This window comes from Phasianus colchicus, chromosome 6, assembly GCF_987193195.1.
Source record: "Phasianus colchicus chromosome 6, bPhaCol1.hap1.1, whole genome shotgun sequence".
In the NCBI taxonomy this organism is placed as follows: Eukaryota; Metazoa; Chordata; class Aves; order Galliformes; family Phasianidae; genus Phasianus; species Phasianus colchicus.
The window spans coordinates 31,823,992-31,845,740 of NC_143441.1; the positions used below are offsets into that span (position 1 = coordinate 31,823,992).

Below are 21,749 nucleotides of genomic sequence, written 5' to 3' on the forward strand. Positions count from 1 at the left end.
ACTAGGTTCCTCATTCAGACAAATGAAACACTACAGCCTCTGATTCATGCTTTGCAGTGAACTGTCAGAACAGCAGCTACCAGTGCTCAAAATCCAGGTGAAATTAGCCAGAGGTCAGACAGCAATGAAAAAACTGCGCACAATTTTTTGAAGTGTATGTGCATCTTTGATACAGATATTTATGTAACAGTATCACTGTTTTTCCCAGAGTCTTAGCCATCCTCCTCACTAAGAAAGATAACAAGGGATGCTGTCAAATACCTAACTCACAGTATTCCTTGGCATTGGGATCCTATACTAGCAGCTGGCATCCTCAATTCAACAGGTCAGAGCAACTGCAGAGACTCTGGCAAGCTCTGGATACAGACACAAGAGCGAGGTGTACTTCACAGCAGCTTCTGAAGTCTCCAGAAAATGACAGAAATCAGACGCACAAGTTAACCATCAGCTGTATTACGAACCGGGAAGTGCCTTCACCATAGACGAAATCACCCATATTAACCATACATTTCATTTTCTATAGAGAAAAATGCATAAGGGGGAGAAAAACATGCACCTGAGAGTAAGAAATAAAAGACATTGTAAATTCTCAAAAGTGCAAGGACATTTTTTCTCTTTCAAGTATATTCAAACAGCCTGAGAGTAAGAATTCCAGCTTGCAAAGTAAACAATACTGCCTGAAGTAGGCTTCGGGAGCCATTGCAATCTTAAAAATGAAGATAGCAAAAAGTATGTGATGTCCAGAAAATGGCAGATATTGTGCTCATTCAAAAAAAAAAAAAAAAAAAAAAACCCACACCAAAATGATAATATGTGCTCCAAAAGGATTTGTTCCACATTTCCAGCACATTTTCCATGCAACAGTGACTAAGAACAAGCCTGTATGGATCTAGCAAGGGCAGATCCTGCCTGATCAACTGAATTGCATTTTCTGATATAGCAACTGCATTCCCAGAAATGTGAGCAGCACTGAGTTGAGCGAGGCTTTTGGAAGACTCACAGCATACCGGAATTCAAGACAGTATGCTACATCCTGAATGGGTAGAGGAAAAGCATTTGGTTTGTGCTATACCTGTAGGCCATTGCCAAATGAAGTTCTGTAAAGGTCCACCACAAGGCATGTCTTGTTTAACATTACACGAGACATATGGATACATTTTTCTATGCTTTTGACAGTGGGTTAGTGGAAAAAGTTATGTAGAGAGGTTGTGACGTCTCCAGCCTGATAGGGTTTCAAGATAGAACTGGATAGAGCTTTGAGTATCCTGGTCTAATGTCAAAGCTGAACCTGTCTTGAGTAGACAGTTGGGCAATAGAATTTCCTGTTTCCTTACCAACTTGGATTATTCCACCATTCTGTAGGATTACTTCTACCAATCAAAAAAAGCCACAAACAAAAACATCTCTGCAGGGAAACAGACTTAAGATGCTGAAAGCACACAACATGGAACAACGTGGACAAATCAGCCCAACTCTACTGATCTCTGGGAAGTTTCTAAATGAGGTTTGGAGTCTAGCAAGAAGAAAAATAATTATTTCTTCATCACCTGAATTAATACATTTGTTTTGCCTAGTAAGTCATACAACAATTCAAGTAAACCCTATTAAATCAAGTTTTACAACTTCTTATTGAATTTGCAAAGCTGTGATATCTACAGACTAAAGCACTTGAGAATTTGGTCCCTTTATTACATAATCTACAGAAACTGGTCAGTTCCCAAACAGCCTCCTAGCAGAGGCCAGTCAGGACAAATGAACGTGGGAGAAGGGGACAGTCATTTTCTATAGGAGGAAATACTAATTCACTGGTTTTCAACATTTGGCATTTCAAGGGAAGAACTATAATACTTGCCTGTCCAATCTAGTGAAACATCTTCTAGAATATCTAGAAGATATTCAGGGAGAAAATCTCCCAGATTTTGTTCATTCCACTTTGACAAATCACATGTTAAACTACTGGCAGGCTCAGAAAAAAGTAAGGCATACAAATTGAACACACAACTTTTGACCTCTGCTCTTAATGCTAAGCAGCCTTCATTCTCAGAATGGGATGATGTTTTACTACAATTTTCCCCAAAGAAAAATCAAGGTGCTGTTGCCTCAGCATTTTTACATAGCAGTTCAGCAGCTGGACATTTGCGTTAACTGATTATGATACTGGTGATGGTTCTTTTCTGCAGTTGTTGGATATGCTCTGTTTCTCCTCCAGATGGTCTTCTCTCAAGTCTGCAAAATTGGCTGGAAGCTGATGTCCTTTTATGAATTGACAGCTATCCTAACACTAATCACGATTTCTTGACATTTCCAGTAAAATACAAGAGTCCAATCAGTTCCATTTGTGGGGTTGTTTTTTGGTTGTTTTGTTTTTTTTTTTATTACATAATTAGACAAAATTACCACTGATTTGAGGAAAACAAAAAAAGAGAAAAACAGGAATTACATCCCAGGTCTCTAACTGGACCCACCATGTCATGCCCTTTTGGGAGTAAGGAATGAAATTTCACACTGTCTAAATATTCTAAGCATCACTGTGTTCCAGATGGACCGAATCAAATCCCAGCACCACAGCAGTAGCAGACATCCATCGACTGAAGTAAACCACACATTGCAACAAGGAAAGGTCAACAATCTGTTAAGACTTAATGTTAACCCAATAATTACATTGAAAAATCTGAACAGAACCACAGATAAGATTATAGAAAAGTTAAGAGCTCATCTGCTTTTAGCCTTCTTTCTCTCTCTCCATGAAGTCAGTTTGTTTGTTCCTCCCACGTAAATAAAGCTTGAAACAGAGGTGGACTTAAAAGCGATACCTGATCCCATTGAGAGTTATGTTTTCACTTCTGGTCAAAATACAGAATTAGTTTTATAAACATTGTGTAATTGACCCGTGATGTTCACTAGCTCAGAACATATTGAGCAAAGAGCTTAACAATATTCAAGAAGGGATTGAACATAATGATTAATAGCCTCTGTAACTAGACTAAAAATTGCAAGAACCTCAATCGTCATGCTCCAGGGCACAGACTTATAACCAGCTGAGATCAGGAATAAATTTCTCCCCAGTATATTACTGTGAAGTTAGGTGCACCGGGAATGCTTCACAGCTTTAGAGGCTTGCAGGGCCTTCAGTTTTTTCCATTTGCTGAAATCATCTACACTGATCCTTAAACATCTCAGAATATAGGACTAAACTGACCTTCCCAGGAACACAATGCCTAAATTGAAACCATTTCTGACAATGGCTCATCTCAGCCCACTTTTAAACCTTTTTAAAAATGGTGAATATTCTACAATATCATTTGAAAACTAACTGCAAGCTTCATTGGTCTTCCCTGGTGATTGGAAAAAAAGCAGATAGACAACATACTACAGCCAACCCCGACCATCCCCACTCCCAAAAACAGAGAAAAGCAAATCAATTCCAGTCAAATTCTTTTTTAATGAAAACTGGTTGCAGAGGGGTCTTCTAAATTGCTCTATTCTTGTGAAAAAGAGATTAACGTTTCAACAGGAAGAGAAGATCCCTAAAGAATAGAAAAGCCCTTCCAGTCCTCACTCTGTTCTACCTAAGTAGAAATATTTTCAAGGTTGTACTTCACTTCCTCTACTCCCCCAGCAATCCCTCCATGGGATACGCTTTTTGCAGGGATTATACTTTCAGCCACAACATGTACCTGGCATTCGCACCACACATTCTCCCATTGCAGTGCACTGGAAACAGCCTTGGCAGCCCATGAATTAGTCATACAGAGCACTAACAATCCATCCCATCTGCTGCACTCATTGGTTAACATGGGGTTAACAGTGCACCATTCCAGAGCTTGGGAAAATGTTGCTTTTTGATCCAGTTGCTGACACAGGGAAGTTTTCTCCCTAGTTTTAGCATTTACATTGATTTTGTGGTTCTTTACAACTTTAAATGCTTATTACTATTTTAAACAGTTACCCCTCCACAGATAACCCAGTGCAGTCCAGATTGCCATTTTGTCACAGGTTCTGCAGTCTCACAAGCATTTCATCACATCCTACTGTTCTTTTCCTGCTTACCACAACATCTCAGGCACTAAGGGGTATTGCAATAGAATGGCCAGCTCTGATTTTCAAGGCAATCTGAACATTGAACGCGTGCGGTTTAACTAGGATTTGGGTATCTTGAATTTTTTTTTTTCAGTGAAGATCTTCTCACATAAGAAATACTTCCCTACTGTGTAATAAATACAAAAGACATACACAAAACACATTAACTGTATGAAAATCATGAGGTAGAAGCTATAACAAAATGAATCATGAGGAAATAAAGCAGGTAGAGAGGGTTTCCATTGTCATTCTTATCTGAAAAACAAACAAAACAAAGATTTGCCATCATATAACAGAACTTAGATATTACTGTTATAGCAATAAGGATGAAATAAGAAAAGCAGAGAGTTTTTTACCCTGCAGTCAGACTGGGGCAAGCTATCCATTATTCTCAGTGCAGAAACAGAGAGGAATCTCCCCAACGAAAGCCAAGCATATATTAAAGTGAAAGGACATTTTACTACTCCATGTTGAAGGAGAAGCCACAAAGCCTGAGGCCTAGTATATACCATTTAGAACTATAAAGGGAGAAAAAAAGCAGTTATTGAATCCCTATACACATTCTGAACAGGTGAACCAAAATATATGAAAAATGATCAGACTGGTGTCTGTGACTACACAGACAAGCACTGAGAGAAAAGGACAGTGCAATCAGGAAAGCTACCAGAAGTTGAAGGACAAACAGCTAATAACTGGCCATTCCATCACACTGTAATGATAGCGAGCTATGAGTTCTCTGGAGATGGCTGATGTGCACCCCTTTAGACAGGTGAGAAGCTAAAGAGCAGGACAGACATTTTTCCCTGGTCTCTCCATACATTTGCAATAGAGGTTTGACAGCCAGACCACAAAGCTCACTGGGTAAGTGTGTGAAAAATAGTCTTAAGGAGCAAACTGCAGCTGCCACAAGAAGCAGAGCCTCAGCAACAGCCTCACAGCCTCTCACAGGTCCCTACAACCTTCCTGGACACCAGAGGCCTTGAAACCAGGTGGGGAGGGGGAATGTGTCCCCTGACTTACAGAAGTCTAGTTGAAGTTGGATGCAAATACAGAAGCAGGAGACTTGTTAAAGCATTAGTGACAGCACATGAGCTAATGCCCACAGACACTAGCTGGGAAGACCAAAGTATTATCCTGCCTATGAGCAAAGACAAAAATCAGTGTAATGTAGGAGTTCTGGAAGGTCAAAAACACTACCTAAAGCAAGCTGGCCAACAGGAGGAATATGGAGCTGACACAATCATGTTTGCTTTAAATTCCAGCTTAGAACAAGGCTGTCTTTTCAAGTGGGTAGAAACAGACATCAAAGTCTAGTGGGTCCCAGCGCCTCCTCTGGCACCCAAGATAATTACTAAGAAGGAGTTGGAATGTTTTATGCGGAATTTCTTCTGAATGACAAGACTGCCCACAGGAATCTTGTTCCTATTATGGTTCTGATGCTACAGCACCACAACTTGTTGTTTTTTATTTTATAATAATAATTTTTAAAACAAAAAAGCTGTAAGCAGTGAGAGTCCAGAGTTATGCTGACCATGTACAAACACATTAATTTAATTTACATTGTAAAAGTTATGTATACATACGCACATTGCACAGCATTCATGTAATTAAACTACATTTAGAATTAGCTTACAGTGCTGAATGTTTACTTCCCACTTCATAGCCAGGAGCCAGACTCAACGATCCCTGTGGATACTTTCCAACACGAGATATTCTCTGAGTCACTGAAAACTGCCCTGATCACCTGCATGTTTTCAAGTTTCAGACTTACAGATGTACTGAATAGCAAGAAGAAAACTGCCATGCCCCAAATGTCTTATTTCTTGAATGACATCTCTGGACTTCAGTGATTTGAGAAATACAACACTAAAGCTTTTTTTTGGAAACCAGTAACGGGTTGAGGATATGAAAGCCTGAAAAAGCAGACCAAATGTTCACTAGTTTATTAGCAGCCATAAAGTGCATCTCTGATCCTTTACGTTTTGTACTATTCCAGGCAATGACAGCAGTATATTATTATGCAGACACGTGGGATAAAGTTAAACTACATGTTTAATAGACAGTGGCATTCATGTACCAAAGCAGAGCTGCTTCAAACATGCGTGGGTACGTTCCACAGCTTCACTTCTGTTCAGCATTTGAAATGCAAAGCATTTCTATGAAAATAGACAAAGTTTGAGATTAATTCAGGGTGTTTGTTTTAAAAGTTCTTGGTCTGACACAACGTAGCTGCACAGAAGTCACCATAGCTTTTACTTCTCCATTTTGGAAGGAGTCTCCTCTGTGCCTCAATTACTGGGACACCGTGACTGCTGCCATACTGCAGTTCTGCTCTATGTCTCTCTGACTCACAGGCAAAACATACTTGATACAGACAGGCCCTCACCAAATGCTCACTACTGTTTTCTTTGCTCATTTTCAGTGAAAATAGCTGTTACAATTACTGCCACCCGGACAACATCACAGTCACTTTGGCTAATACCAGAACATCATTATTAATATTAGCTCTTCAGCAGAAGAATGTCACTTGCACTGTAACACTCCTTGCTTCCAAAGAAGCCATTTATCTCTGTTTAGCAGTTAACAGGTTTTTGGCTCCAGAGCCCCTCTGGTCACACCAGACCAGCAGCACAGAGCAGGGCAGGTCTGACATGCAGGAGCTGCAGCAATATCTCAGCCCCTCTGCAAATTAAAGCCTTGTGTGAGAAGCCGTAGCATCCAGGTGCTGCATGGGTTTGGCCATTTTAAATGAAAATTCCACCCCATGGACAAGCTTTCTCCTAAATGAATTGCAAATTATATCCTTGTTGAGTGCCAGCTGGTTTTGTTTCTCCATAGCTTCTCTCTCCCCTCACTCAATTAGTACAACAATATTCATGCCCTGTCATGTCTTACTGCCTAATTATGTACTTTGTGGAACAAAGCCTTAAAAAATGAGACCATCAAGCAGGAGGGGATAATGGGGAGGACAACCAGATGTACAGAGAGAAGGAGAGAAACAAAGGGCATTTTAAAAGGGAAGCGAGAGAATTAGGATTGGTATGGAATCAGAAACAGAGAAAGGAGATGCTCATAAAACATCACCATCACATCAGATATATAATAAAAATCTTGTATTAAATAACACATTCTGTATTTATCTAATATGATTTAATAAACACTTGGAGCTGAAATCTCAACCCACTCTTGTTTCATTACACAATGGACACAAAATGTCTGATGACAGAGGAGGAATGCTGCATTATTTTGTCAAAATAGAAAAAAAAAAAAAAAAAATCAACAAAAGCAAGGCTCCTGAAAATGCATCATCAAATATCGTGTTAGAAGGTATATTTTAGCTGGGTTAATGAATTTAGATTAAAAGATGCTATGAAGAACTGCTGCACAATTATGCAATGCAGTCACAGTAACCAAGAAAGTTTTTCACACTTTCATTTCCTTTTCCAAAACTTTCTTTCTTTATCCAGTATACTTCTGAATTTATTTTGCATACACAGTGAATTAAGGACATTTAATGCTTTGAGAGGGACACAACTATTAAAAATTAAGACTTCTCAAAAGCCTTTAGGCTTACTGTATCCTAAAATATCCTTGCAAAAATAATTACTGACAATTCCAAGTATACTATATTTTGCCACATCAAAATACTTTGTACCAAAAATAAAAGAGATGGAGATTTCTCATTAGAGAGAAAAAAGCCATGCCCAACAGCTAAACAAGGAGCCTGACTGAAGGAGGACCAGCAGAGCCTTTCATATCCCCATTAATCCTAATTTTACAGCATAAAATCATAGAATCATGAGTCAGAAAGGACCTTTAAAGGTCACCTGGTCTAAGTCCCCTGCAATGAGCAGGGACACTTACAGCTAGATCATGTTGCTCAGAGCCCCATCCAGTGTGATCTTAACTGTCTACAGGGATGGGGCATCCACCACCTCTGGGCAACCCGTGCCAGTGTCTCACCACCCTTATTGTAAAACCTTCCTCCTTATATCCAGTCTAAATCTCCCTTCCTTCAGTTTGAAACCATTTCCTCTTGTCCTATCACAACAGACCCAGCTAAAGAGTCTGTCCCCTTCTTTCTCACTTAGTATCCAGAGTGGCCATTAGGTGAAATTAAAGATTTTGGTACAAATATGAAAATTGGAAAAGTTTAGAATCCAACTGCTGTTTGTTACCATTGCAGAGCAAAGCTGGGGGGAAGACAAGGTTCGTTGATTGTAGTAGTAAGGAGAGGTAGGCAGTAACCAACTTGTAAATGGCAACATAACAGGAATAGGTCATCTTTACACTGACTAACAAACTATGGAGGGGAAAAAAAGATGAATCACAATCTGCTTCACAATTTGAAAATGCTTTATCTAGTTGCAATAATTTCAGTTTTAAGAGTGATCTAGTAGATAAACTATCTGTTTATAATTACACACTGTATAGATATGAAGGCAATGATCACAACACAACTGGTTCTCAGAGTTACTGTGTGGGCAGTAATCCTCCTCACTTCATATAGGACTTGAGAATGATGTATTCCATATCTGCTTTAACTGTATTTGTAGAAATATTTTATAGGAATCAGTTTGCTCACTATTGACCTACCTCTTTTTCTTTCACACATCACACAAAACAGTTCAAACACTGTTGGCTGAACTTGATACTAAACACCAAAAGAACACATTCTCCACAAATAAGTTTTGCCTTTTTTTTTTTTTTTTTTTTTTAAGGTGAAGGGGTTGAGACATGCACACTCAAGAACAGAATGTAGAAAAAAAATACAGAAACAAAACAGCTCTTTTGCCCACAAATTACTGTCAAGACAATATTTTATATCCAAAGAGGATACAAGCAGGAACAAAGAACTGCCCTGGAGATTACAACAACTTTACAAAGCACAAACTAAAGAATTCATTTTCAACAGGAGATTCCTATTGTTTATTTCTTTGTTTTTGAGGTAGTACCCACGGTATAACATACCCAACTGCATATCAGACTTTCCAACATCAAAAAAATATACTTACCTAATTAAATCAATGCACCTTGGACACAAGTAAATTTTCCAGCTCTAGTCACAAGATTTAATTCACATTTAATGTACTCAATCAGCCAAATACATGCACATCTAGTTTCATGGCTCTATTCTGTCAACTAGAAAAATAATTTTATAGGAAGGAAAAAAATACATTTTACATGCTCTATTTTGCCACTCTACAGTAATGTGTTGACACAAAACTGACTCCTCCCTGACATACATCAAATACCATCCCAGTTCATTGGCATAACCTGTCCTGACAACAAATACAGACTACTTTATCTATCTTCTGTACTAAAACTTCTTAAATATACTAATTCATTAAGTTGTAGTTTGTTAAGTTCACTGAGTTTTAAAACATGTGCATCCCTCCCAAAAAGTAATCCCCAGGAAAGAGCTCTATTTCTTCTCCCTTCTTACAGTTATTTTTAAAGGGATTCTATACTGGAAAAATTGCTCCAAACAGCAAACAAATCAAACATATTCTTCAACACATGAAGAAACCATATCACAGATACTGACATCAGATGCAACAGCTAAAAACTTGGCTTCCAGAGCTAACAGTTTTAAACTGCTTGGGCTAAGTAATTTCCTAAAGAACACATGCCATATGATGACCACTAGACATACTAATCTAATCTACCTCAGCCTCATCTATCTACAACAAAAGAAAAAGAAATACAGCTGTATGCAAACTGGAAGTGTTTCAGTATTATATAACTGTGGCACTAAAGATGTTCTGGTAATTAATACATTTCAAGTTCTCATAACCAATTACATAAACTTGGAGCCAGATGTGTTCCAGCAGCTGGACAACAGATCTCAAAGCCAGACCTGAATGAAAGGGGGAGGGGAGGGGAAAGAGGAGTTTGAACTTAGCAGGAACCTATTCACTGCTTAAACAATATTTTCACAAAATGCCCTTATACAAGAAACATTCCAGGCTTCTTCATGCCTTCACCATTTTTTCTTTTCCTGCTGATAAAGCAGTTTCCTCTACTTATAAACATAAAGCAAATTATAGTATCCTAGTTTTCATAACTACTTCCATGCCTTTTAATTGCATTCTTGTGTACTTTCTCCCCATTAAGAAAAAAAAAAAAAAAAAGCATTTCATTATGCTAAACAAAAGCAGGATATCATTTATATTTTAGATACTACTCTGCTCTGAGTACACCTTTTAAATCAGTTACTGCATAAGCTAATATAAGACAACTTTTTCCCTACCTGTAACCCTTGCCTTTTGTATACTCCCAAAATCAAATTTAGAATGCGTACTCCTTTATTTTCACCATTGCAAAAAATCACTTTCCCTTTTTAAGAATAATCAGCAAATCAGTGTATATTCTACTTAGAGGCTGTGTAGTCTGTTCTCCAAAATAAATGAATTCACTTGAGCAGAACAGAAACATGCAGCTTTCTATGTAACTCTCTCTTAAACCACGATAACCTGCTTTCTACACTAATGTATGGTAAGAAATCATATCCTCAAATCCAACAGCACAAGAAAACTATTTGATCCATCACAACTAAGAATAATCAATGTTATTTGAATGTCATGTAGTTACCAGCTGTAAATAGGTCTTGATCTTCCATCTCACTATAGAGTAACTTTTGCAACAAGAATTGTTGCTCGAAGGTAGTAAAATTATTCCCCCCCAGAATTTAATGAATTAGTTTAAAAACACTTAGTTGTTGAAATCTATTGGTACTATTGTATTCTGTCAGTCCTCTTCCTCAACCATTTGATAAAAGCTGTTACACTGAAGGTCTATGGATCCATTCAAACAAATACTTGTGATTACAGTGAACATACTACACTCGGCATCAAAAGAAAGCCTGTGAGCACACACAAAACCCATGTATGTGTGAAGCCTTGAACACTACTGGCTTCTTCACCATCCTTCCCCTGTCACAGACAGGGCACCCACTTACTGCAGCCCAGTGCTGGCAGCTGCAGGCAAGGGACGCTTGGCTTTGTTAAAGACTAATTTTTAGCTTCAGTTCCAGAACAACCAAGCAAAAAAAAAAAAAAAAAAAAAAAAATTAAATTAAATGCACAGCAGACAAACATTGAGGGATACTGACTACAGAAGTGGAAGATGTCTCACACTGCTATACCACCACCTCAGGTTAAACGCAGGAATCAGCAAAGAACAGCAGCTTTTGTAATCTTAACTGAACGCACTCTTGTATTTCCCAGTGCCACTTATTTTCAGTACTATTAGAATGAGAGGGACCTCAGCCAATTTCTTTTTTTCTGTCATCTGGATCTTAATGAAGTTTATGTCCCTGCTTGCTGTTAAATTGCACAGATTAGTAACATGAGTAAAATAAATGCAATCCTTCACATGATGAAGCTTTCAATTACCACATTTGAGAAGAAAAGCACAAACAAGATGTATTTGGCACAGACAGAGCAGTTGTTGTCCAGGTTTGGAGGCTGGGCTTCTGTTTGAAAGGCTCTGCCACCTCAGCCAAAAAAGCCCTTTAGTTGGCTAGTTGCTATTAAAGATTTGTCAGCAGGAGACCAACACCGTATGAATATTGCGGCAGTGAAATACAAGAACAAAGTACTACCTGGACTTACAGTTAGTTGAGTGCTGCAAAGCCGTGGCAACAACTGACACCACATAGATAAGGGATGCAAAAGAACACACACAGCCCAGAACCCATTTCTACAGATTTAGATTCCTCAAAGCAGTTACCTTGGAGAGAATTACATTCTGCAGCTCCATCCAGAAGTTTATTGCATACCTATGCTTATGACTCGTCTAGCCAGCTATTAGAGAAGGGATGCTTCCCTTAATCCCATTTACACCTACTCTGCTGAGATTAGGCCCAGGTTTGCAGCTGTGTACACTTGCAAGGCGTTCCTATCAGGTGCTTAGCACACAGCTGCTAACAGCTCTTCAATAATCAGCCACGTTTGACTCTCCAAGCCCCAGCCCCTGTGACCTGATGCAGATTCACCATGGAGGCATTGCTGAGGACTCCTGATTGGAGTCACCCCCACTTCCATAGATGCAAGCGATTTTAGCACATCTTTTTTTTTAGCACCACTTTTCTGGACCAATTAGTGACAGCTTTACAACTGAGGACAGCCGGGGGGGCAAGAGATTGCAAATCTAGTGCCAAGGTAAACCACTTATTGTAGCAATGCCTGGTGGAGGAAGTGAGTGGCCTTGCTAAAGCACAGGATGCACTTCAGCACCAAGCCTCAAATGGGGCACAGCTCCATCTGAATGACTTCACCAGCTGGTTTTGGATTAGGAAAGAAGCCAAAATGCAAAATCATACTTGTACCTGCTTGACTACACACCTCTTAATGAAGTACCCTTGATATTTTTTCTCTAGCTTCCAGAGATGCAAAATAAATGGCTCACTACTCTAAGAACAGAATCAAAGCATCTTTTCCAGAGTGGCTCCTTTTCATGAAGTGATACCAGTTCTGTTTTGCTCACTTCTTGTGAAGGATTCAGAGGAAATTGCTTTAGACAGCAGAACTGACATCTCTGATATCCCTCCCATGAGCTGCCTTGCTTCACAGGTAAGCTACAAAAGGTTGCAGGATATATTTTCTCACAGACATCTCCATGCATACTATGATTCAGAAAGAGAAAGCCTGCAAGACGCTAATAAAAGCCTCCATACACATATCCAGCTAGTGCCTCAGCATCCAAGTTTCCCCACATGCTCCCCATCACTCCCTTTCTTCCAGCAGTACCACCAGGCCAACTACCTTTGGTTACCCATCTCCCTCTTCCCTTTGCCTTCCGTGCTGGAAATAAGGCTTTTGTCTATTTGTTTTCTAATATGCTGAGCAAAGCTACAAGAGAATCTGCTTTATGCTTCAAAGCATAGCTCACTGGTGGGAGAAATAAATGATAGTGTCTTGTTCCTGCTCTTTCCCATGCGCTATGTTTAGTAATGAAAGCAGTCTATACACACACACAGTCTTAGAAAAATTAAGCATTCATAAATCCTAGAGGGGCCTTGCTAGTGCTCCAAAACTGAAGGAAGTGGCAGTAAGTCTCCCCAGCCATAAACCTGCTCTGAAGTTCTTCTGCCAAGTCTAGTTTATTTATGCAGTTTGCAGAAGTACTTAGGCAAATGTTTTACTTTCAAAGCACGTATAGCTCTTCTCAAATGGCTCATGATCCCCAGAAGAGTCAGGGGAAAATAGAAAAAGAAACAAACATCTCAGGATACACTTATTATCTGAGCAAGCATCTGTCCCAGCTGTACTCCCCTCATAAGTATATAATCACTGCATCCTGCATACCTTCAACTGATGGAGAAATGCTCCAATCTGCCCGTCTAGTTTTAAAAAATAGGTGTTTGTACTTAAATGAGAAGAAAGAAAAAGAAGAAGAAAAGAAAAAGAAAAAGAAAAAGAAAAAGAAAAAGAATCCATCCACTTTTTTACTCTTTTAAAGACACATTTACTTGTGTCTTTAGATTGAGAAACCAAAGAAAAGCAGGGAGACATTATCGCAATGAAACTGTTAGACAAGAAAATTGATGATTTTTGCTGAAGGTAGCAATCAACCTCAAAACACAACCACACACACAAAAAAGAAAGTATTTTGAAACACATTGATAAACACGTTGAAGTAGCAGTACTTTTCCATACTACCCGAAACGTGTGAAAAGAAATGGTAAAATACTTCAAGAGTAATTTTAGGTATCGCTTTCAAATCCTCATTTTGTAAAATCTCCATTCCAGTCCTGCACATTTCTTGTTTTCTGCATACTGAAGCTAGTGGTGAAAGTAAAACAGAAAATCATATCCTTCTGCACAAAGCACTTTTAGCTAGAAAAGGTTCAGAAATCTAAATTCACTGCCTTCTCTCAGTAATTCCACCAGAGATGAGCTCTCAGGATCACAACTGGTAGGAAATCAGAACAGGCAAGTGATATATCGCTACTCTGTTGCCTGAATCTCACCAAAAATACACTTGCTAGTTACATTGATGAAGTGACCTTATCCCTGTTTATCTGCTAAGAAAACAATATTGTCAATCAATCAAACTGTTGTCACTTGCAACCTACATTCATATACTAACTTAACCGTAATAAATCAGTTAACAGCTTCCTACCATCACATTTTAAAAATTGATACACTTTTCAAGCAATTCATCTAGGAAGATCATTTTCTAGATTACTGGGATAGACAGACTGCCCCTTTTAGGAACTTGGAAATCATTCCCACAATTCTCAACTTTTATTTCAATCTTTAAAGACAAACCAGCCTTTCTGCTGTATTAGAAAATTCTTTCAGATTTAATTTATAAGAGCCAAGGTGTCCTTTCTCCTCTCAGTAACTTTGCATACACTTGACAGGAACTCATTAGGATGCCTGCTCACACCTTTAATATCTATGCAGTACCAAACAAAGTACAGTGCAAAGATGACAAGAAATATATAAAAACAAGCATTGCAGATGAAGATTTAGGATAGGCAATCTGTCAGAACATACATCTCACACTCATTTTCTTTCAAATATCATGCACAAATGCTACAGTGGTTCACCTACATCTGTAACACATGGATTTCTGATTATATGTACATGTTTTAGAATTCAGATTTCTTTCTGGGCAAAGGTCCTTCAAATACAGTTAATGTTTCTTTCTCATTAATTAATGGGAATTGTTTTTTTCTTTTAATATTATTTTAATATTAAATATTAAAATGCATTTGAAATAAGATGCTATATAAAGCATGAACTCTTGCTCTTCTTTCTAGTACTGGGAATAGAGATTTGTCTCTTGTCTGCTGGAGCTCCCAAATGACAAGACTCTCAGACAAAATTAAAACAATTCAAGGAGTCATTCATCCTAGCAGTTTGAGTGCTGATGTGATTATACCACATTTAGAGCTTCATGTCAGAAACTCCATTCCTTGATCAAATGACATTTCTCAAGTGCTTAATCACTCTTCAAGATATTTCCTCCTTATGCGTGCACATGCAAAGAACCATTCTCAACCTTCTCTCCTTTTCCTGCTTTTTTACCTTAGGGTAATAAAATTTTGGTTCACTCCACCTTCAAGACTTATATTGAAGAAACAGTTGCTGTCTCAGTAGGCTATGCCAAATCCAAATTCAATCCTCAGCTATGCATTTTCAGCTTAAATTACTTCATCTTCCTGTATTTCAGTGCACTATCTGAAGTGGAAATAGTAATTGTTTCTTACAACATGGGCAAAAATACTGCAAATTACCAACATACTCTGGAAACAATTTCCATTTAAATTCTACAGACAGAAGCAGATCATCAAGAATTATGAATGTTCTCCATCTCTAGCCACCCCCTAATAGACCCCTCTGACTTCAAACAAGAAAATATATCACATTCTTGTATGCCACATTCTTGGTTGTGAATTCCAATTCTTACACTTGGGGAAATGTCAGTATCAAAAGCCTACCCAGCTTTGGGGAGTATCTCCTTAGAAACCAGCAGCAAGGGCTTTTCCATTCCAATTAAAATAAGGCAAACAGGGCTTTGAGCAACTTCACACCTTGCCCTGTGTTTCACAACTGAGGTTAGTATTAGCAACTCTTGTATCAACTCAAGTGACACTTGCTACATAAATTTATATAGAGGAAGTATTAGAAAAAAGTAATACCTTTCTATTTTCTTATACAACAAAGAACAGGGAAGGCTCAATATCTTCTTCTAGTGCTAGGGGAAAATGTGTTTTATGGTATCTGTCAGTTCAACAGGCCTTCCTCTCCTCCACAGTCCCATTCCTCTGCAACTTCTTAAGCACTGTTTCCTACCCATCAGGTTTCCCATAATTCTGCTCTGTATCCTTTTACTTCCCCTTTATTGGGTCTCTTCAGCTTGTACCAAATGTTCTGCAAAAGTACAGTCACATCTGATCCAACCAGAAGCCCTCCTACCTCAGGTTCCTGCCTCTGAGGATTGAACATGAGAAGCATACCGGCCAGCCAGGCAGCTCTGCCTTGCCAGTCTTGGTCCAACCAAGCACATTCAAGGTATAGCTCAAGGAACTTGGGTTGGACAGCCTTTCCCATCAAGTACAGAAACAGCATTCAATTGATTTTTGAACCTACCTCAACTTCAATGTCTCTTCATTCTGTGACAGTGAGCTCCATAGCTTAGTCACGTATTATATAGAAAGCATTCTTTCCACACATTTTAAATTCCGTTGGCTAATGGAATGTCATTTTAGTACCCCCAGTTCTTTGTTGGGACATCTAATAGATAATTCCCAGCGTTCTTCACCAATGCAGTTCTCAGTTTTATCAAATTCCACCATATTGGCCATTAAGCTGTCTTTTCCAGTCCAAACATTTCTAGTCCAAACAATCAGTAGCTCCCAATACCTATACTGTTCTTCCACATTTACAACCATCCCTTCCTCCTGCATTGTTTCTGAGATTCTGGAGACCAAATGCTACAGGAGCATAATAATATCTTATTTTTGGTTTCACTGTCTCTAAATTTCTCTTAACCTTCCATTTGCCAATTTGATCACCACTCACCTTCTTAAGAATTTTGATCTTTCAGTGGATGTCTGAAGAAAACTCTGTGGTCCTCCCCATATTTTTCCCCCAACCCTTGTACTAATAAAAGAAAGGGAGAAGCCACACTCCTTCCTTTCTTCTTTCCTGTTGACAGATGTTCCATCACAATACATTTTATTTTTCCCTTTAACACAGTCTCTATATAAGTAGTTGTGTGCAATACTTGGTGTTCCCTAAATATTTTGTCTTGAATGCAAGTTATTCAGCACTCTAAAGTCCAAAAAAAAAAAAAAAAAAAAAAAAAAAAAAGCAGGCAGATAAGAGAGCACAGATATGAGATACCATTATGCTAGAAGACATGAATGAGTCAACTGTTTCTCTTCTGATCTGCAAACAACTACGGATGTTCTGACAATGTAGCTTTGCTTCACAAATGAAAGGGAACTAGAATGTTTTTTTCTCACTTTTTTGGCAGTCTGAGATCTTTTGTCCAGAACTCTAGGCCTGCCTTCTTCCAGCAAGGCAGTTTTGCTCCTGAAGCTTTAGAGCAAGCCACCACAGAGCACTTGTGCCAACTTCTTGTTCTGGAGTACCACATTTAAAGTAGTGCACTCAGAATAGGAGCTTCCGACCTGGCTGCATTGCCTGAGTTAGTGCCCTTCCAATACATTTAAGAGCTCTGGTAAGTTGCCTGCTGATGTTTGTTACAACATCACCTCAAAAACTAAGCAAGCTGTAGTGGGTCTGGCTGGGATGGAGTTTATTTTCTTCATAGCAGCCTGCACACTGCTGCTGTTTACCTCTGAGACCAAACAGCGCTGGTTACACCCCAATGTTCGAGCACTGCTCACACAGCATCAATGGTTTCTTTGTGTTGCTTTTCTTCTGAGGTTCCTTCCAACACAAATTATAGTATGATTTTCTTTCAGACTAAGTTTTTCTATACAGAACTGTCTTACTGCATACTTATGAGCTCACGCAAATGCTAGATAACAACGGCAGAGCTAGCAGCCCACTACCAGTAACAGTGCAAACATCACCAACACTGCAAAAATGTCAACAACACAACAGAGCAGAAATCAAGAACTAATAGCCTCATTTAAAAAAAATGCCAATTTGAGACATGCAGTACTCTTAAGCATAAGCACCAACATAAAGAGAACAGGAAATGAAAGTGATTCTGTAAATGTAGATATACATACACTGTACATAAACTGAACTGCCTGACATATGCAATAGCCTATAATACATTACTGTGTGTTGTGGTTTAACCCAGTGTGTGGCTCAGAACCACACAGTTGCTCTATCCCCCCAGTGGGATGGGGGGAATAGAAAAAAAATAAAAATAAAAATAAAAATAAAAATAAAAATAAAAATAAAAATAAAAATAAAAATAAAAATAAAAATAAAAATAAAAATAGAACTCATGGGTTCAGATAAAATTGTTTACTAAGATAGAGAGAAGGAAAGGATAATAATTATGATGAATATATGTATATATATGCATATAAACATATATAACAGGTGATGCACAAGCAATTGCTCACCAGCACCCATCTCACCCTGTGGGCAGCATAAGAGAGCAAGATACCTTCTTACCTCCCTTCAAAACTGCCTCTGCATGACATCATATGGTATGCAGTATCTCTTTGGCCACTTAAAGTCAGCTGTCGTGATTCTTTTCCCTCCTTGCTCCTTGGGCCCTTTGCTGAGAATGGATCTGGATCTGTACAGCACTGCTTAGCAGGAACTGTAAACATCACTGTGTTCCCAACACTGTTTCTCTCCTAGAACCACAACAGCACGGTACCAGACATTCTAAAGAAAACAATTCTGTCCCTGCTGAAACTAAGACAAAGAGCTACAAGTAAGATACTTAAACACAAAAGATACAAAATAAAATTTTAAAATACAGATGACAAACCCAACAGCAGGAAAGAGGTCAAAGCTCAAACATGAACCTTGTTAAATATGAAACTTTACTATTTCTCAAAGAAATCAGAAACAAAACAAAACAAAACAAAAAAAAAACATAATTAGGCCGATCAAAATTTTTCCAGTGTTTAAAAATGTCCCTTTCCCCCTCCAATTGTTTTAGATAAGCTAACATTTTACTATTACTATTCTTTTTCAGTACCAAAATCATAGATAGATGTGCCTCCTCACATTCCCAAGACAAAGTTATCTGGTGATCACAAAATCCAACTGGGCTGTAAAATATGAAGGCTGAAGCACTGTCAGTTTTTCTACGGTGGGCTAGATCTTTTTTGAGAGTAGCAGAAAGGAAGTCTTTTATCCTGCTACAAACTAAAAAAGCATTAGAAATCTCAGTACTTCGAAGTACAGATAAAATGTTTATTTCTGTGCTAGAAGAGTTAAGTTTATTACACCTCTAAAGCAAAGGAACCTTTACCCAAAACCTGAAATTAAACAAAAATGTACATATGCACAAACACACAAGAGAAATGCCTACAGAGATTCCAGAGCTTGAAGGAAACAGAAAACAAACAAATTAATGTAAGCCCCTATGGTCCCATTTGAAAATAATGCACAGGAAACCAAGATGTTGATGAAATTATTCCTAGTAGGAATAGAAATAGAAAAACTAGTAAGAGGAGCTGAAGGAAAGTAGTTTTGTTTTATTTTCAAGTCTTGAAGAATTTTTAGGAAAGCAGAAATAATTTTAATGATAAGGAAGCAGTTTATTATGCAGCAGCTCCTGTAATGCTCACAAAATTGCAGAGAATGAAGTCACATTTTGAATCATACTTCAGTGACATGACTTTTTCTCTCCACGGAAAAAAACACCCAGATGCCTTCACTATACTCCATCTTTTTTTCATTGTTCTCTTCACTCTTGTTTCTTGGCTTCACGTTGTACTGCACTGAGTTTGCTAGCAGCTCAATAGATTAGGTGGACTATCAGGAGACAACTCTTTCCAGGAAAAAAATTATTTTGTTCTCTTCACTTATTCCATGTATCTGAGAAAGATAAGTCAAGAACTGCAAAAGATTAACCAATGCATAGCTATGTCTAAGCCTGGAGTTTCACCAGAAGTAGTATTGTTTAACAGTATTATCTCTGGAAAATGCTACCTGGTCATTGCAATTGTTAGATGTGCCTAGCTCTGAGCAATAAAACCCAAACATGAAAGCCAATATTGGATTGAACCACTGAGCTCAGTTTGCTTTCTCCAACACTCAATAGATAAGTTCTCTGGTCTGTGTTGAGAGCACACGCCCTCCAGTGAGAGACACCTCCAGATGGCTTTCATTTGTCCCCTCCTCCAACATCTGCCTTGCTGCCCAGACACGCTTTGTTCTTCCATATCTTGGGAAAAATCCCACAAACGCCAAGCCCTGTGAAGGCTTTTGCCTCCAGAACAGGCCCTAGTGCACCTTTACTACAGGAAGCCAGACAGCAACATGGGGTGATGAGATGAGAATTCAATTAATTCTCTCCACAGAAAAAAAAAATAAATCTCTTTCTTATTTATTTTTAATCACTTCATCCACATCATTCAGAATTTTGCACATCTGTCATATTCACCCTTGGTGGTCTTTCCGAGACTTAACAACCCAAGACTATTGAATTTCTCCTTACAACACAGCTGTTCCATATCCCCATAACAGTTTGTCTCATTTCCTCCAGCTCCAACGCCTTCCCAAACAGACTCCAGAAGGCACCTCAACAGATTAGCAAAGAAAGTGGGAGCAAAGAAGGAAATGGTGACCCCTTTCTTCATAGGCATACAAAGGAGGAACATGCACAAGTCCTTCTGTGTCACCTCCTCAGCTCTTTCAGAGCTCCACCGTAAAACCATAGAAGCAGATCAGCACATCTCCTGTCTATAAAAGCTGAGAACACACTAGCAACACAGCTGCTAGCTTCCCCTACCAAATCATTCCTGCTAACATGAGAAAAGTCTTTTATATCAAGCACACAGATGGTAAAGTTTATATAGAATATGTTTAACAGATAAAGGCAGGATGAAATGACCAAGTCAAGACACAACCTGCCAAACATGAGTATCTGTAGTCTGAATACATCATTTCATATTTACAAGAAAAGGAGCAAGGAGGACCCTGGGAACTACAAGCCGGTGAGTCTCACCTTTGTGCCTGGGAAGATCATGGAACAGATCATCCTGGACGACATGCTTGATCACGTGAAGAATGAGTGTGTGATCCGAGACAGCCAGCATGGCTTTGTCAGGGGAAGGTCATGCTTGACCAATCTGGTGGCCTTTTATGATGGAGTGACGGCATCAGTGGACAAGGGAAAGGCGACCAATGTCATTTACCTGGACTTGAGCAAGGCCTTTGACACGGTCCCCCACCACATCTTTATCTCTAAATCAAAGGGATGTGGATTTGATGGGTGGACCACTCGATGGATAAGAAACTGCGGTTGACAGGCCGCAGACAGAGGGTGGTCATCAATGGCTCTATGTCCAGGTGGAGACTGGTAATGAGTGACATCCCCCAGGGCTCTGTCTTGGGACCGGTGCTCTTTAACATCTTTATCAATTACATCAATGATGGAATCAAGTGCACCCTCAGCAAGTTTGCTGATGGCATCAAGCTGAGTGGTGCGGTAGACATGGTTGAAGGAAGGGATGCCATTCAGAGGGACCTCAAGAGGCTAGAAAGGTGGGCCTGGGTGAACCTGATGAGGTTCAACACGGCAAAGTGCAGAGTTTGCACTTGGGCTGGGGGAATCCCAGGCATCCCTACAGACTGGAAGGAGTGGTCCTCGAGGGCAGCCCTGTGGAGAAGGACCTGGGGGTCTTGATAGATGAAAAACTTAACATGAGCCAGCAGTGTGCTCTTGCAGCTCGGAAGGCAAATGGTATCCTGGGCTCCATCAATAGAGGGGTGGCCAGCAGGGACAGGGAGGTGATTGTCTCCCTCTACTCTGCTCTTGTGAGGCCCCATCTGGAATACTGGCATCCAAGTGTGGAGCCCCCAGTACAAAAAAGACAGGCAACTGTTGGAGAGGGTCCAAAGGAGGGCCACAGAGATGATCAGAGGGTTGGAGCACCTCTTCTATGAGGACAGGCTGAGGGAGCTGGGCTTGTTCAGCCTGGGGAAAAGAAGGCTGCGGGGTGATCTAATTGCAGCCTTTCAATACCTAAAGGGAGCCTA

General features: G+C 39.3%; 1 protein-coding gene across 2 annotated transcripts in view; it reads right to left on the minus strand.

Moving 5' to 3' along the window:
* The window catches only part of CDK14 (cyclin dependent kinase 14), a 308,561-nt gene that overhangs the window by 266,721 nt on the left and 20,091 nt on the right, over positions 1-21,749 (minus strand). Inside the window, exon 1 of one of the 2 annotated variants that reach the window (XM_090142825.1) lies at positions 11,815-13,452. The exons of the other annotated variant lie outside the window; for it this stretch is intronic. Within the exon in view, the coding sequence (XP_089998951.1) occupies positions 11,815-11,844 (30 nt within the window). The 5' untranslated portion in view covers positions 11,845-13,452. Of the gene's footprint in view, positions 1-11,814; positions 13,453-21,749 lie in introns of those variants that run through there. 2 annotated transcript variants of the gene reach the window in all.